At 47.5% G+C, this 16,480-nt stretch overlaps 1 protein-coding gene across 2 annotated transcripts in view; it reads right to left on the bottom strand.

Annotated features, from left to right (window-relative positions):
• Positions 1-1,132: 1,132 nt before the first annotated feature.
• Positions 1,133-16,480, bottom strand: part of LOC100868024 (cell adhesion molecule Dscam2) — a 111,635-nt gene continuing 96,287 nt past the window's right edge. For both annotated transcript variants that reach the window (XM_086906440.1, XM_086906441.1), the window contains exons 16-28: positions 13,685-13,833; positions 13,255-13,409; positions 12,330-12,505; positions 10,180-10,485; positions 8,486-8,782; positions 7,426-7,561; positions 7,202-7,329; positions 5,906-6,334; positions 5,398-5,682; positions 2,853-3,139; positions 2,242-2,494; positions 2,041-2,131; positions 1,133-1,980 (exon numbers count right to left, since the gene is read on the bottom strand). In XM_086906440.1, coding sequence (XP_086762566.1) covers positions 1,563-1,980; positions 2,041-2,131; positions 2,242-2,494; positions 2,853-3,139; positions 5,398-5,682; positions 5,906-6,334; positions 7,202-7,329; positions 7,426-7,561; positions 8,486-8,782; positions 10,180-10,485; positions 12,330-12,505; positions 13,255-13,409; positions 13,685-13,833 — 3,110 coding nt within the window. In that variant the 3' untranslated portion in view covers positions 1,133-1,562. The remainder of the gene's footprint in view (positions 1,981-2,040; positions 2,132-2,241; positions 2,495-2,852; positions 3,140-5,397; positions 5,683-5,905; positions 6,335-7,201; positions 7,330-7,425; positions 7,562-8,485; positions 8,783-10,179; positions 10,486-12,329; positions 12,506-13,254; positions 13,410-13,684; positions 13,834-16,480) is intronic.

The following is a 16,480-nucleotide window of genomic DNA, read 5'->3' as shown; positions in this document are numbered from 1 at the left end:
GAGATAGGGTAAAAATATTGAAATCAACGCCATCTTCAGAGTGCCGCAAACGAAACACACGTAGAAAGGATAGAAAATAGTAAGAAAAAGATAGAGATAGGATAAGAATTAACTATCAACGCCATCTCTTGAGAAAATTACTTCTTCAAAGGTAAGATAAAGAAGAGTAAGAATCGAGGATTAACGCCATCTATCGAGTCCCGGAAAGAAATATCTTTGAATAAAGCTCGAAAGATGGCGCTGACGGTCAATTCTTATCCTATCTCTATCTTTTTTCTATTATTTTCTATCCTTTCCACGCGTGTTTCGTTTGCGGCACTCTGAAGATGGCGCTGATTTCAATATTTTTACCCTATCTCTGTCTTCCTCTCACTATTTCCTTTCCTTGTTTATACGTGTTCCTACCGCGTAACCACAAGCACGGTTACACAGGACTTTACAGGACCGAACAATTTTATCGTTTTTTTTCTTTCTCAAAACTACATATACATCTTAATATATTTAATATAAAAAAATATAATAACGTTGTCAGCTTTAAAATATATTTCTAAAACGAATTCGCAAAACATCGATACATCTTAATGATGCGCTTCGAATGTTCGAAGTCTCTTTATTAAATGGAAAATTCAAGTTCACAGTAAATTTTACTGTATATATAATTTTTAAGAAGAATCGAATCGATATCAAACGGATATAAAATCGGTGAAACACATTCGAACGTATCGATCAGGAAGACAAACGCAACGATTCCGTCTCCAGACAGAATCGAATTTCTGTCCCGTAGAAACACGACTGACGCGCAACTGATAAGCGTTGGTAATTAAGCTGATTGACGTCTCGTTTATGACCGCGTCTATGGCCACAAATTGTCATTTTAACGAATCACTGTCCTCGCCAGTGGGATGGGAATCGGGCGATCGATCGGTTCGAATTTCCAAATTCGCTTCGATGTTATCTACTCGATCGCCGTTAACGAAGTACCACCATCAATTGTCGATGAATTTAAACTTGAAATCGATAAACTTCGTTGACATTTAGGGAAAAATAACACGGAATAATAACGTTCTTCGACACGTTCGTCATCGCGTATATTATGGGAGATAAGGATTGACGAAAAAAAATCACTCAACGGTTAACTTCTTTTCCGGTTTTTCTTACAAAAATACCTCTTTATTGTAAATGGATCGTCGACGGTAGTTACACGGAAAGACAGTCATCCATCCACAGAGAAGCGTTGGGGGATCCCGACAATCTCATCGGCGAGGAAAAATTTCATTTTGCGTTTCATTTTTTTTTTTTTTTTTTTTTTGTTTACATTTTTGCTTTTTTGAATTAACACTCATCATGCTTTGGCATCTTTATTTAATTTACGTGTCTGTGTGTCTGTATGTACGTGCGTGTATCTGTGTTCCTTATGCGATATATCGTTTTTTTTTTCTTTCTTTCTTTCTTTCTTTCTTTCTTTCTTTCTTTCTTTACTCGTTTCGTTAGCGTTTCGTTTTTTTCGTTTCGTTTCGTTTCGTTTTTTCTTTTCTTTTTCTTCGAATATTTGATTAACACAGTTAGACAGTGATAGTGAAGTCTTTAGGTGATTTGGAGAGCGAGTTAGAAGGAAAACCCGTCCTCTTCCTGTGGAGCTTCAGCTTCATGTCGATATCGCACTCGGCCTCGCTGGTCTCGTGCGCGTCCGTGAAACCTGTCGGCGGTTTCAGTTCCAACGTAGACAGCTCGCTGCCCCAGTCCTCCTCCCTCCTCGCCATTCTGGACGATCCGGGCTCCTCCAGCAGGCACAACGACTCTACCGACTTCCTCGGGCTCGGATCCTTCCCCAGCCGATCGCAGGACCCAGGCCTCCCACCCTGACTCGGCGACCCTCCCCTCGAATACGAATGCATCCCGGAATCCGAGAGCTTCATCACGGGCCGCAGTATCCCCGGCACTCGACCGTCCATCCCCATGTCGGGCGTTGCTCCTTGATTCCTGGAAATCGACGAACGAGCATGGATCTCGCCTCGTTTCCCCAACCAACGGCGTTCTTACCTTTGCTTCTCGAGCCTCGGGAAAGTCTTCCTCTCAGAAATTGGTGACGGCTCGGTTGATGTACTTGATTCGTGCGTGTGGTACAGCACATCTGCGCGCGAGACACGTCGATGCGAGAAACGTGATGCGTTAGTGGCGGCTTGGATCGCTTGTTTTAAGGCTGTTGCCGGCGTCGACACAGAAAATCGAATACTAACTTACTATGATGAACCGGCCTCGGGACAAGGGCTAGTCGCTGCTCCCTCTGCCCGATCGAATTCGGCCCCGGGGAACGCGTCATTATCGACGCCGGACCGGAGTCGTCCAGGTGGTTCGAGGACTCGGTCCGACTGCTCGTCCCCACCTCCGTGTCGCTGTCCGAGCCCAGGGTGTCGTACTCCTCCGACTCCGACTTGAACGACTTCGACTTCCGCCTCGCCCTTCCCCGCACCTTCGTGTACTGCTCCATGTCGCACTGAAACGCGTCCAAACGCTCCTTACTCTACGCTCCTCCCATTCTCTCCCCCATTTTCTTTAAATTAGATTTCCACGCGCCTTCCTGGAAACCCTCTCCCTTCGTGTGTCGAGATTCATCGCGTAACGAGTTTCCCCTCCCCTCGAAGAGACGTTTACTTACGAGCCAAAGTCTCCACTTTGGAGGAGTAACTCGCTACTTTCACGGGATATATGCGCGTGTATGTAGAAGCAAATCGTCGCATCGACTCGCTTACGCGACGAAGATGCATTTCTTTGGCGCGAGACGAAAGAGGTGTTTCTCGATGGATTAACAAATATTATAGGCCGCGCGTTCGTATCATTGCTATTTATCGCACCTGATTGCCTTGCAGCATGGTTTCGCTGCGTTCGTAGTAGAACGCCTGTCGCATCGGGTTCGCCGACAGGTTTTCCTGCTCGGGCAGATTGAAGGTGGCGTACGGATAAATGTCTTCGGAATATTCGGGTATTCTTTCCAGGGCGCTCACCTCGCGACAGGGCGACTGCTGCCCCGGCTTCCTCACCGTCGCGTAGTACTGTTCCCTCTGCTCCATGTTGTGCTTGTTCTCCAGCGCCGCCTGGGTTTGCGAGCTCGGATCGTTCGCTCTCCCCGATCGCTCCGCGTCTGAAAATCATCCGTTTATACAACAGAACGAATCTCGTGAATTGCGAGGAATATATCGTAAGTTTCTTTCTCAACAAGGGATGACTTTTATGAAAATTTCGTTGGTGACAGAAAACTCTTTTGAAACTTTTTTCTACGTCGTTCATTATGGATGGAGGAAGCATTTGAGGCGTGTTGTCCTTCGTTGCTTTGAAAAAAAGGTAATAGCGCAAACGATAGTGAAAAGGAGATTTTTGTAAAACCGTTTTAAATCGTCCACGATTGGTATAAGAGATTTGGATGAACGCTATATGGAACTTTATCGTTGCCAAAATCCCCGATATAGCGCGAGATAGTTAACATTTCCAGGACGACATAATCACCTGATCGATCGATGTCAAGTTTGTACTTGTGAATCTACGCGCGATTCGTTTCTCCAGCGACACGAAAGAGATCCTTTTTTAAAGAGGCTTGTCACCGGAGACGAGACTCGGATCAAACGTGCATCGAAAACGCACTTCCAAGGAAGGATAATAGATTGTCGCGAAGCCTGGACTTTAAACCGTTCTTTTGTTCATTTGGTGGGATTGGAAAGACTAGTACGAGCTCCTTCCTCAAGGTGAAACAATCGATTCTGTCAAATACTGCAATGAGATAATGATAACTTGATAAATCGAAAGAAAAACGGCGTTTTTTCATCACGGCAACGCGAAATCGCATATTGTAAGAGAAAAGCTGTATATAATAAAAACGCATCTGAAAAATATTTCGCAAGTAAACCTCACAAAACAATTTTAGAAGATGATAGAGCAGAACAATTCATATATAAATCAATCTTAAACAACGAATATCGTGTTCGTTTCGTATTCGTTTCGTATCAAAAAAAAAAAGAAGAAAGAAATTTACGAGGCACTCTAATAAAATCACCGAATCGTTTTACCAAACGCTCGATCAGAACACTGTTACCACCACCACCACCGCCATCGCGTTACCGAAGAGAAATTGGAGCCAGGCTTTCATCGTCCAACCATCAAAGTGTTTGAAAGCGAACAAAGGACTCGCGTCGATTAAACTTGTAACAACACTTATCTTGAAAAGGAGATCGCGGTTATCTCGTAAGTGTACAGCGTCTGCCATCTATCGAGCGGGATCAAATTTTCGCCGGAGAGATTCCCCGGCGGAAACGAGGAATTCGACGAGTGAAACGACGTCGTCGTGTCGCGTTCCACTAATCGCGGTCGCGTAAATATTTGTCGGATCCGTTCCACGCGTGCCGGGGGAGGGGAGGGGACGATCGTGGCGCGTTACCGTCAACAACCGGTTGATATAATTGCGTGGAAATGCCTCGTTCGCTTTTAATTAATAATCGAATCTGTTCGATTCGATTCGATTCGAAGTAATCGCGTCCACGGAGGGAGGAGGGAGAAAGGAAAGAAGGGAAGGGATCAATTTTAGCCGGACGATATCTCGAAGCCACCCCTCGAAGAGCGCAGGGTAATTGGAGCACGATATCGCGACGTTTAGCCACTCGATAACGACGAGTGGCACGAGCGTGGCGCCAGCAACACACCCTTCCTTCCCTTAATGCAAATTGCCGCCACCGTTGAAATCCTATCCATCGAAACCCTTTTCGTCTCCCCTTTCCTCCGAGAAATGAACGGCGTTCTGGACGATCCGGATCTGGATGGACTCGATGTCCTTTGATCGATCTTCGATTTTGTACCTACTACGATTCGATCAAGGGAATTGGAGAGTTTAGAGGAATTGGAGAGTGGCCGATTGTTGGATCAGAGATGCAATCGTAGCGAGGTTAGGTCGAGAAGCATAGTTTGCGATTGGGTGGGCAAAGCGCGAGAACGCATCGGGTGAATTTCGTTTGTAGGGACGAGGAGTGCGATTCCGATGCAACGCGGAATTATGCTTTTCGATGGTGTGTGCACTCGTGTTTTATATCAATATATTTAAATATAGGCAATTAGGATCGTTAATTGAACATCGATTCGATGGTTCTTTGTTTGATATCGCTTGTTTCAATACAATGCGAGATACACATCCGCCGGCGATTTTAATTATATGCACGGTTATTTGAGCATACGCGATAACGCGGAAATGAATTCGAATTTTCGGTTATATCTATCGCCTTTTCCCAATCGTAAAAGCGTGAGTGTAAAAAAGTCGCTCGATCGGATGACGAGATCCTTTGGCGCCTTGCTCGATCCGATCCAGAGATTTATACCTTTGATATCGGTGAGGGCGAATAATACGAATGGAGGACTCACGTGTTTTCAAGCAAAAGCAGACGCCGGCCACCGTGAGGAACACGGCCAGAAGCGAGATGACGCTAGGCGCGAGCACGTGGGCGTCGAAGAGAAGCGAGGTCTCCTCGGTTTCGGGCGGGTGCTCGTCGTGTATTCGATTGCTACCGGTCGGCGACAACGTGGTGAACGAGTATTCGGCCTGCGTCGAGCCCGCGTTATTGTACGCAGTGACGCGGAGCTCGTATTTGGCGCCGCTATCCAGGTTCACTATGGAGAATCTCGATTGTGGTTGCACGTTGTTCGAGACTGGAACAGAGAGTAAGGCTCGTTGCGTGAAACAGATCGCGACGACGCGTTGGCTGGGAACATTCCGGGGACAATTTTCGAGCCTTTCCACGTTTTACCGTTTTACCATAAATATTTTCGGCTTTGGCTTTTCGGGTCGATCGATCGACGAGAAAAGCGGGGGGAAAAATTGGGCGATGAAATTATTTTATACGAGGGAATCGAATATCGAAGTGCAACTTACAGAGCAACCAATCACCGGGCAACCTCCTGTATTCGACCACGAAGTAGAGCAAAGGACAGCCCCCGTCTTGCCACGAGTTCAACTCCAACGTAACGAACGTTTGATTCGCTTTGATCAACTGATGCTTGACGGGCGGGATCGGTTTCGTCCCATTCGTCTTCGCCGTCTCGATCTTGCTCGCGCTCCCGCTACCGATCCTGTTGAACGCCGCCAACGTGAACTGGTACCTGGTCCCGCACTGCAATCCTTCCAGAAGATACGTGTTCGCCTTCCTGTCGATCATCACTTCCTCCCACTCGGAGAACTCGCGACGATACGCCAGCAGGAATCCCTTGATGGGGGCGCCCCCGTTGTCCCCCTGTTTCCATTGCAGTTGGACCGCGTCGGTCGTGGTGCCGGTGGCGAGCAAAGTCGGCGGAGTTGGCGGCACTGCGCAAAGTTTACACACGCGCGATTAACACGCCGGTCTCGAGAACGGGGCGATTTCGAACGAAGAGAAGAAGAGGGAGAAGAAACTTCGAAATTCGATCGCATGCGAATTCGTATGCGTTCCACGATCGAAAGTCGTGACGTTTCACGTAACGAGGAGTCCGAACAGTGGCGCTCGAATTTTCAACCAGCGGAGGAATTATGCGGGATAATTGTGTGCGACCACCGCAACGAAAAAACGATTTGGTTTTTGCAACTTTTAACGAACCCGGTCGGTGACAAGCTTTTTCACCCCTCCTGTGACCCGTTCCCGTTCATTACCGCGATAATATCCATGCGATGCGCGCGAAAAAGGAGTGAAAATTTCCCAGGGAGGGGGGACACCGTTCCCCGTGTCCTGTCGTCCCGTTTTCGACGGGAACGCGACCCGTTGACCCGATTCGCCACCCCACCGTGGTTATTCGTTTCTCGCGAGAGCTAAAAAACACCATTTACGCGAGCGTTTCGAGTGGCGAGAATTTTATATCGAATCGAATGGGGAAGAGAAAAAAAATTTTTGTAAACGTTATCGTTATTGAAAGTTAATAATAATAATAATAATAATAAATGGAGATGCGTGCATCGTATGCGTGAATTCCATCTTTAAACCTCGACCTGTATGAGATACAATTTCATAATTAGCTTTCACGAGAGATAAAAATATAATATACCAAAGGATTTTCCAGGATATTTCGCAAACAACGATGGAATCCGTGTCCCTTCTTTCATCGAATAACGGGAAAATTATTCCCAAACGATCGACGAGGGATGAAGAATCCCGATCGTTCGACGGAATCTTATCCTGGCGAACGATCAAGTTCCACGTACCTTGTACTTGGAGCGTGTACACGATTTCATCGGAACCGAGGGAATTCTTCACGTGGCAGGAATAGTTGCCCTCGTGAGTTCTCTGCACGTTCCTCAACGTCAACGCGTTGTCCGCCCCGATGTCCGACCTGTCCGATGAAAAAAGGAAAAATAAGAAAAACTCGGTCAGCGATCAACGCGATACAGGATATATATCCTCGGATTCCACCACTTTCGCCACTCACTTCTGCTGCAACTTGACGTCGCCCCGACGCCATTCCACCGTGGGACGTGGAATACCGACTGCAAGACAGGCCATATTGACGTCCACCCTCCAAGGCACCACGAGCGGCACTCCGAACGATATTATAGCTGCTGGAACTAATTAAAAGTCCCGGTTATCCTTGCTCTTCGTTAAACTTGCTCCAGCTATGATCCTCCGTGTTTGAGTTCACTTTCCAAACTTCCCTCCTCCTCTACCCTCCCCTTTTCCTTTCTCCTCCTCACTTTGTTTCTCTCGAATTATGTATATGAATATGTGTATATATATATATATGGGGTAGGAGGGGGGAGTTTTCGACGAAAAACAAAACTCGTGCACAGATTTCTATTAACGACGACGCGTGTGAGAGGGTTATGGATTAAAATGCATAATTCTCGGAACTCTGCGCCAACTCTGTGCATATGTGTATATGTATATATATTATTCGAGCTCGTCGATCAACTTTCGCCAACTCCGTCGAACTCAAACGCAAAGAATCGCGGGAACAGGGTCGATTGAATATCCCATGCATACGGAACGAGATCGGGAGCGAGTGCCTGCAACGAAATCTTGTTCTCTTAACAGCGAACTTGTTCCGTGAAAAGTAGTATGGAAAAAGGATAATATGTTATTGTATCGACGTTAATCACTGGTTCGGTTACTCGATGATCACCGGTATTTGTGGCGCGAAGTATTCCAATTACTCGATCATTAGCACCGTGTATATCCAACAGTTTCTTCACGTTCGCACATCGATCTTGTGTATCTCTCTCGTTGTCCAAAATCGATCCATCGTAGGATCGTCGAGCACGCGATACAAAACCACGATCGCGCGGTCTCATTCCTCCGGAGAGTGGGGAATTTTTCATAAAAGTTGCACGTTTCATTGGCCCAATTTCCTGCCGCGCGTTCACCGCACCGATCGTTGGCGAATCGAGCCGTTGGAAATCGATTCCTCGGGGAGCGAGTATAGCGGGAGGAAGAAGAAGAGAAAGAAGGAGGAAGAAAATCCTTCTCCTCTCCCCGAGGAAAGTTTGGCTTACCGGTATTGCTCAGTTGAAGTTTGATGACCGGAGTTCTCGGTCCTTGCCCTATTTTGGTGGAGGCCGTAACCCAGGCCTCGTAGGACTCGCGCTGCTTCAACCCGGTCGCCTCGTGGTGCAGGTTCTGCGCAGGCAACGAACTCTTAATGGTCTTCACCTCCTGGCCCTGGTCCAACACCCGGATATGGACGGTGTACTTGGTGAGAATGCCGTTCGGCCGCCGCGGCGGCAGCCAAGATATCACCACCGCGTCCTCGTTACTGGTCACGGCCTTCACGCGCTCGGGCGCATCCGGAACTAAAGAACGGGTAGCGTTGATCACTGCCTTCCGGATATGGAGCGGAAGAAATGGAAACCTCGCTTTTTCTCGTTCATCGATCGAAGGGGAGGAGGAAGGGTCGTTCCCCTCGTTTTTAATTTTGGAAAATCCAAGTTTCGATTCGATCGCGGAGAATAAATATAAAATAGAACGAAACGGTATTTACTCTAATCTTCTCGGTTTTATCCGATAGAATTTTATATACGAGGAATACGTTATTTTCGTAACTCGCGTTACGATTCTTCGTCTTTCGAGTTACTTGTTCTTCCTCGAATCGTGATTTTTGCGCCCTACACTACTCGGTCACTGTCGCGGCAAATGACCAAGGCAAAAAGCTTTACCCTTATCACCGTCCTTTACGACCTTTCCTCCTCCGTTATTCGACCTATCATCCCAGTTATCATAGCACGTCTCTGTCCACTCTTTGGCGAACTTCCCTTTATTTATCGCTCCATCAAAGCGCAATTAAAAATCTCCGTTCGTTGAACGGAGGCACGCGCGGAGTATTTGTCGTTGACGAACCCATCCGGCGCTTTTCTTCGCGATACACGCGAAATTTCGATTACAGCCCGAGCGTTATTACGAGTTTCGCGATAACGCGATACAATTATTCGCGACCCATTTCGCGGAATTTCCGCCCCAACGTGTGCAGCTGCGTTTAATGGAAAAGCTAGCTCGAGTTTCCACGACGAGGGGGGCGATTGCTCCTCCTCTGGATATAACGTCGCTTCAAAGGAGCGGCAAAGTTTCCGTCATTGACTCTTTGGTCCATGTTTCCCCGCTCTCGTTAAGCAACGGCACCCGACGATTCCCCGAAATTCACGAGCGCCCTCCCCCCGCTGTAAAGCGCACCCGTTCCCACTCTCGAACACATCTTTGAACAGAAATTTTCGACCGTACGTGACGCAATTTTCCCGCGACCGTTCTTTCTCCAATCGAAAATGGTGGTTAAATGATAATATTGTAAAGACACGCAAAAAAAAAAGTTGTCTCCGATTAGTCCCGAAAAATGGGAATCGAAACGATCGATTTTAACATCGATAGCCAACGGCGACGAAACCCATTAACGTTTCGACGACCCGGCTTCTAATCGACTTACGTCCACGATCCTCTAACAACCCCCATCTGACAACCCCCTTCGATCTGCGGGCCAAAACGACAAACTGGCCGACGATCCCGTGGACATATTGACCTATCGAAACATCAACAGCACGGCTCGTCGTGAAGCATCCACGATGGAACCACAACTCTCTCTCTCTCTCTCTCTTTCCCGATCCGGTGGACGCGTGGAAAATTTACTTCTGTTTGCTCGTGGCTGTCGCTCGTTTGTCTGGCGCAGAGGGAGAGGAAACTCGACAGCGAGCAAATGGTTTACCAGTTTCTTCGGTGGTGCAGGACACAGGGCTGCTCGTGACACCCTCCCCGGCTCTGGTGTAGGCGAGCACCTGCACCGTGTAATTGGTGTACGGGCTAAGTCCGTGCAGAACGGTGCTCAATGCATGGCTGATCTTCGTCTCTCTGCCCGCCTGCTGCTCCAGAACCGCGCTCCCCGCCTCGTACAGCAACTTGTACCCCTGAACGACCCCGTGAACTTTGTCGGAAGGCGGCGGTTTCCAGGTCACCTGGATGTTCTGCCCGGTCAGCGCGGCGCACGCCACGTTCTGCGGCGAGGCGCTTGGAACTGCGTCATAAAATCGTGGCAATCGTGAATCGGTCGAGAATAAAAAATTAATGTTTCGTGGAGGGAAGGATGGCGAGTAAGGGAGAGTGTCTGTGGAAATTCGAGCGGGGGCGGAAGCGACGAGGGGAGAGTCCGCGGGTCTCTGGTTACCGATGCGCGCAAATGGCGCGACTAGGGAGTTTTCAGTTTCGAGAGGAAATTCGAGGACAAAGAGAAGAGAGGTAAACTGGTGTCGAGTGGATTGTTTTTGCGTTGCTGATTGGAAGGCTAGAATCCCCCCGAGTGGCAACTTCTTGAAACGAGGCGAGGAAGAGAAGGAGGAGGAGAAGGAGGAGGAGTGGAGGAGCGATCGATCTGTCTTCGCTTTTGCCCGAGCTCGTTATTCGAAAACGACGTGTTGTTGTGCGCGATGTTTGCCACGACTCGGCTGTCTCGTTAACAGCGCGCAAGTTTTTCCACTGGGTCAAGTGTCAAACGTGGCACGCGCGTTGTGTCCATCGCTCTGCGGCCGCGGTTTGCGCGAAAGGCCATTCCTCTTCCTCGAGAAAGCTCGTTCGATGGTTATCCGTCTCGAATTCCCACCGTCGACGAGCAAAGCGGGGAGGAACGCCGAGCATTTCCGCTTTCCTCTCGAGTAAACTCGCCCAACTGAAGTTTGTTCTTGTTCGAATATATATATGTATAACTGTCGAAACGTTGTTACAAATTTTCTTTTTTCTCTCCCTCTTTCTCTCTCTTTTTTCTTTACACGAACGGAACAGATGGAGGCAGTATTGTCGTGGAGCGACATTTCCTTTGTTGGAAAATGCGTTTCGACTGTTTCCTCGAGTGTTGGCAAAGGAAACCGCGCAATTAAGCGGCGCCATTGTTTCGAGAGGAACGGACCACGGAAATGGCGCGAGCGTTGAACGGATTTCATGCATCGCGGCCACTCCCCGTTAAACTCGTTCAAACTTGAACCTCGATTCGATGTTTGGCGGAATGTTTCGCGACCTGGACATCTCTCTATCCGTCACTGTTCGCGAATTGATCGATCCTTGCAACACCTTTACGACACAGATCTTTTCGCGTCTTTCGAGAAACAGGACTAAACTATACCCGTTATTTCGTATCTCGTCGCGAAGATCTTAGGAAAAAGAAAAGAGTGGAAGAGGAATTTCGAAAAATTCGATCGATTTCCGAAACAATTCTTTTTTTTTCTTTTTTTTTTTTTTTTTTTTTTTGTAATCCTGTGCACAGATTTCGTGAAACTCAACAAGTTGGAACAACAGGTCAACCGATTAAAAAGTAGAGATATGTCGGTTAACGAGCCCCGCCTTGCGAGATGTACGCAAATTTTTTACATCCCCTTTCTCCGTGCTGTTGCGGATTTCTGGATGTAAAACTGCACCCGTGAAAATTAATTTCACCGTTTCGCAGCGGGGCACGAATCTCTAGCCTCATCAACGCTCGAGAATGCGCCGCATCTCGTTCCATATTACTCCGAATACCGCTAAAGTCTCCGATTATCCTTTATTCCTCGAGCCAAGGGGGAGAATATAGTTGTTCTATTCGATAATACGATTTATTTCTCATTTAAGAGACGTTCAGATTGAATTCCGGGCAAAGAAGCCGTTGTTCCACTTTGTCGCATCACACAGGAGAGATTTTGTTAATTTATTAAATAACCATGGAATCGAAATAATTTATCAGAGTTGCAATTTAATCGCAATTAATTCGATGACCAGGAGGTTTCGAAAAATTTTCAACGTCGAATAGAAAAACGACAGAAACGAAAAAAGAAAAAAAAAAAAAAAAAGAAAGAAAAGAAAAAGGAAATAACCTTGATGTCGTTGTTCGCTCACCGTCTTCGAGAGTCTGCACCGTGACCGGGTCAGATCCTGGGCCGTCTCCTTTATTATTGAACGCCTTCACCACGATGCTATATTGGGTGTACTTTCGAAGTCCGGTTAGCCTGTAGGAGCCATCGCCGTTTTCCGTGATTCCCACTCTGGTGATGTTCACCGATTGATCATTCCCACTGAAATAAAGCCACGGTCCGTGTTTCTCGGGGCGGAAAGATAAAGCGCGAGAAGGAACGCGCGGAACTCGACGATACTTAAACCCATCCCGTGAAAATTGGAGCGAAAAATAGTCCCCTGATTTCCCCCTCCACGTTTCTCCCCTCCTCGATATATATATATATATACAATCCATTCCAACCCGATATCAAATTTCCTTTCCTTGGAAAAGGAAGGGCGCGTTTCCGCCCCTCGCCTAACGAACCGGCGCGCGATTCTTCGCGAATTATAATCGAGAATCCCAAGAATCCCAACGAGGACCAAGACTCGGAGAGAAATTCCATCGTTTCGGGACGGTTAACGATGAATTTTATTCGAATCCGTCTTGTCCTTCTCCCCGCCGAGATTATTAAAGTTCCACGGAAGTTTTCCTCCCCGAGCAAAATCCTCCTCGAGATTCGTTATACGGCCAAATTGGCCTCGTCGTTCGTATAACCCGATTTAATAATCGTAAGTACAAGGAGGAGAATCGGACACGGCCCGTCAAACGGGGGGAGGAGAAACGTTCGCGAAACATCTGTTACGGGGGTTGGAGAGAACAATCGCGCGGCGATTATCCGCGAGTCGATCGTCGTCCATTGTGGATATCAGCATAATAATAGGGCAAGGCTCGACGAGAGATCGGCTTGTTCCTTCTCCTGCTAAATTCTATCGTCTTCGAGTGTGCTTTAGAAACTATTCTAAACAGCCGTTAAACGGATAACGATACCCTAGATTGGCGTAGCTGATGGTGTATCCGAGAAGTTCGCCATTCCACAGGGATCGATCGGGTGGTTGCCAGGTGACCTTCACTTGCTGCGGCCCTAAGGGTTCGGCGATGACGTGTCTGGGCGATCCACCAGGAATCTCGCCGTCGGTCTGGGCCTGTCGTTGTTGTCGTTGTCGTCCAACCGTGGCGTAGCCGTGGTGGCGGTGGTTTTTGGGCGCAGGATCGAGTCACGAGGATCGAAGAGTGAAAGGAGAAATACGATCGATACGCGTTAAACAAAATGGCGAAAAAATGTTCACGTTCGATCATTAACGAGTCTAATATAAGATGGATAAGCGATATAATGATAATTTTCTTTCTCTTTTTTTTCTTTCTTTTTTTTTTTTTTTTTTTTTTTTGAGATATGCTGAAATGTTTTTTTGATACTGACATGAAGGATGTCGCTTGGCGCTGATGTTCCAAGATGATTTTCCGCTAGCACCCGAAAGTGGTAGGAGGTCGCCGGTTTTAGGGGCGATACCAGCGCGACCGTGTTGTCCCCTGCCACCATCTTCTGCGTGTTGTGCTCATGCCACACGTCTTTCCAGCAAAAGGCAACGACAAGGGCTTAGAGGGTTTGTGTGCATCGTTGATCGCTAAGGTAATCGACGAATTTACGAACCGCTACGAGTTTCGCGCGTTACCTCCGCCTTACTCCCCCGAGGCGGTTACCCAATGCTACCGCAATTTCCTACCATCTTATACGCGTAAGAGGATCTGTAGACCACGGTTAAAGCGTCTTAAAGCCGGTTACGCACCGAATACGAGAATTCGAAAAATGGAGAAGCGAAGATCGCGTTCTTTCTTCGTCGATGACCTTTCCAAACTTCCGAGATGAAAGTTTATCGAAATCAATTTAAACTCTACGTGTCCGTGTTTAACGTCTGTTGTTGCCTATATTCGAGCAACAACATCGAGAAACTTCTTTACCACAAAGCTTTACCCGGTCTGAAGAAAACTTTGGAAAAATAAAGTTTTCACGGAAGACTATCAAGGCCGGGAACGTTTCCTCTCACCTTGGTGTTGGGGCCGACCAACTTTTGCCTTTTGGCTTTATCATTCGGCTCGAAAGCGACGAGGATTCGTCAGTGGCGGCACGTGAGCCGTTAACCGGCGTGACCAGAGAATTAGTTTTTGGCCGATAGTCGTGGTCGGGCGTAGAGTAGCAGCGGGTAATCCGCCTCGAAGCTGTCGAAAAATCGAACGTGCGAACGTGTACGGGAGATCGATGGGAGGACGAAGTGGAGGGGGGGGGGAGAGAGAGAGAGAGAGAGAAAAAAAGAGCAAAAGCGAGCGAAAGCGATGGTACGCAAGGTTTCCAAAGTTTTAAAACAAGTTAATCAAATGTATCCCGCTGCGAGTGAGCAAAAAAAAAAAAAAAAAAAGGAAAAAAATAAAAAAAAATAAATAAATGAATAAATAAAAAACGCAAGTGCGTTTTTTTATCACGCGCCCTCGATGCTCGTTCATACGTGTAAAAAATTCATCGCCATCACGCTTTACTCTGGAAACAAAAGGGAAAATGAAAGAGAAAGAGAGGGGGAGGGGGGAAGGAGAGGGGAGGGAGAGAATCGAAATTAAACGCGTTCATATTTAATTTCAATCCCGTGGCCGTGGCGTAAAGAAAAGAAAAATATTATATATATATATATAGTACGCATACATATCGATCGATCGCGTATGAATCGAAGAACGATCGCACGTTCGCCGATACGATCGATACACATCGATTGGGGATGGCGGGAAAAAGGAATCCCCGGCGGTGATATATCCGACCCGGTGCTTGCCCTGTTTCACGCGCGTTCACGCCACGACACCTCGCTGTGTCCCCCCATGTGTTAAGTTCGATAATTTAGCGGTGGCCACCCGATTCGAGTCGATTAGGCGTAAATGAGGACATCCGAAGTTAACGAGCGAGTTGGGATCCTGAGGGGAGGGGCTGGTTGCGAAAGAGAGGGAGAAGAAAGAGAGGGGTGGTATCGCGTGGGGTTGATGCTCGCTTTCAAAGAGAAGTTTCTCCCCAACTTGGGGAGAAAATAAAAGCACGAGACAGAGAAGAAGCACGGCGTCGACTTCGCGGCCAAACTTCGACTTCCTTTTCGTGGCACGCTTTTATGAAAACTCCGACTTACCCCTCCTCCCTCCCTTCCTCCCTCCCTCTCTCTCTTTCTCTCTCTACACTCCGCTCGATATAACACACCCTTTCGACCTGACTCTGGTTGCTCGCGCCGCTCGACGAAAAAAAAAAAAAAAAAGAAACGAGTCATTCCACGCGGCGTAATTAAATATCGCGAAATAATATCGTGAAATACAGCGAGCCGGTCCTGTTCTCCATCGACGACAATACGTTTGATTCGAGCATCGACTCGAAAACTCGGTGACGGCTTTCACGAGAATTGAAAAACTTTCGCCCGGCCAGGAGGACCCATTGCGAGGAGAAAGAAGCTGAGAGCCAAGTAAAAAAGCTAGCGACGCTTCGAAATTAATTTTTCCATTAAAATGTAAAAACCGAGGGGAGGGAGCTCGAATTGGCTCGCTTTCGAGAGGGGAAGGAATGGTTTATTATTTCGTTTCGGTCGAAAGTTGGTCGATCGGCCGGCGATCGAGAAGTCGAGGAGATAGAAAGCTGGGGGGGGAGGGAAGGAATTGTACGCGGAATTGTCTGTCCAATCAACGAGCGAAAGAAACGGAGCAGCGATCACGGTTCCACGATCACCGGCTTCGGATTGATTATATATTGTTTGCCATATTGCGCTATAATTTCATTCCCTCGATTGGCTTCGGAGCCAGGCGGCCAGGCTATTGATTAAACTTGAGATCCAGCCTGACAGTCCAATAATGGAGTCTTAATGTGGCATCGTCGAGATATTACGAATCAAACTCCTTCCGACGTCCGGATGCTCGTAATGAAAACGACGATCCGTTGACCCCGCGGATGGAAAGCAATTAAAATATAGGCAGACGGACGAAGCTACTTCTTCATGTAAACAAAAGAAATCCAAAATGAAAAATATTGTCGCGTTCGATGATAATGAATTCCTCTTTCTCCCCTGCGCGAAAAGAATCGATCGAGTAACACTGTTCGCGAAATCGGCCTCGACGATTTACCGATGAAATACGCGAGAGAAAAAGGTCGATCGAAACGAATCTTTGAGTTTCCCTGGCCGAACGGCTCCACGCCCTGGAT

Source organism: Apis florea, unplaced genomic scaffold, assembly GCF_048593485.1.
Source record: "Apis florea isolate Af1SG1 unplaced genomic scaffold, ASM4859348v1 contig_2495_pilon, whole genome shotgun sequence".
Taxonomy (NCBI): domain Eukaryota; kingdom Metazoa; phylum Arthropoda; class Insecta; order Hymenoptera; family Apidae; genus Apis; species Apis florea.
Note: the sequence above shows the minus strand (reverse complement) of the source record. Positions and strands in the feature narration are given on the sequence as shown.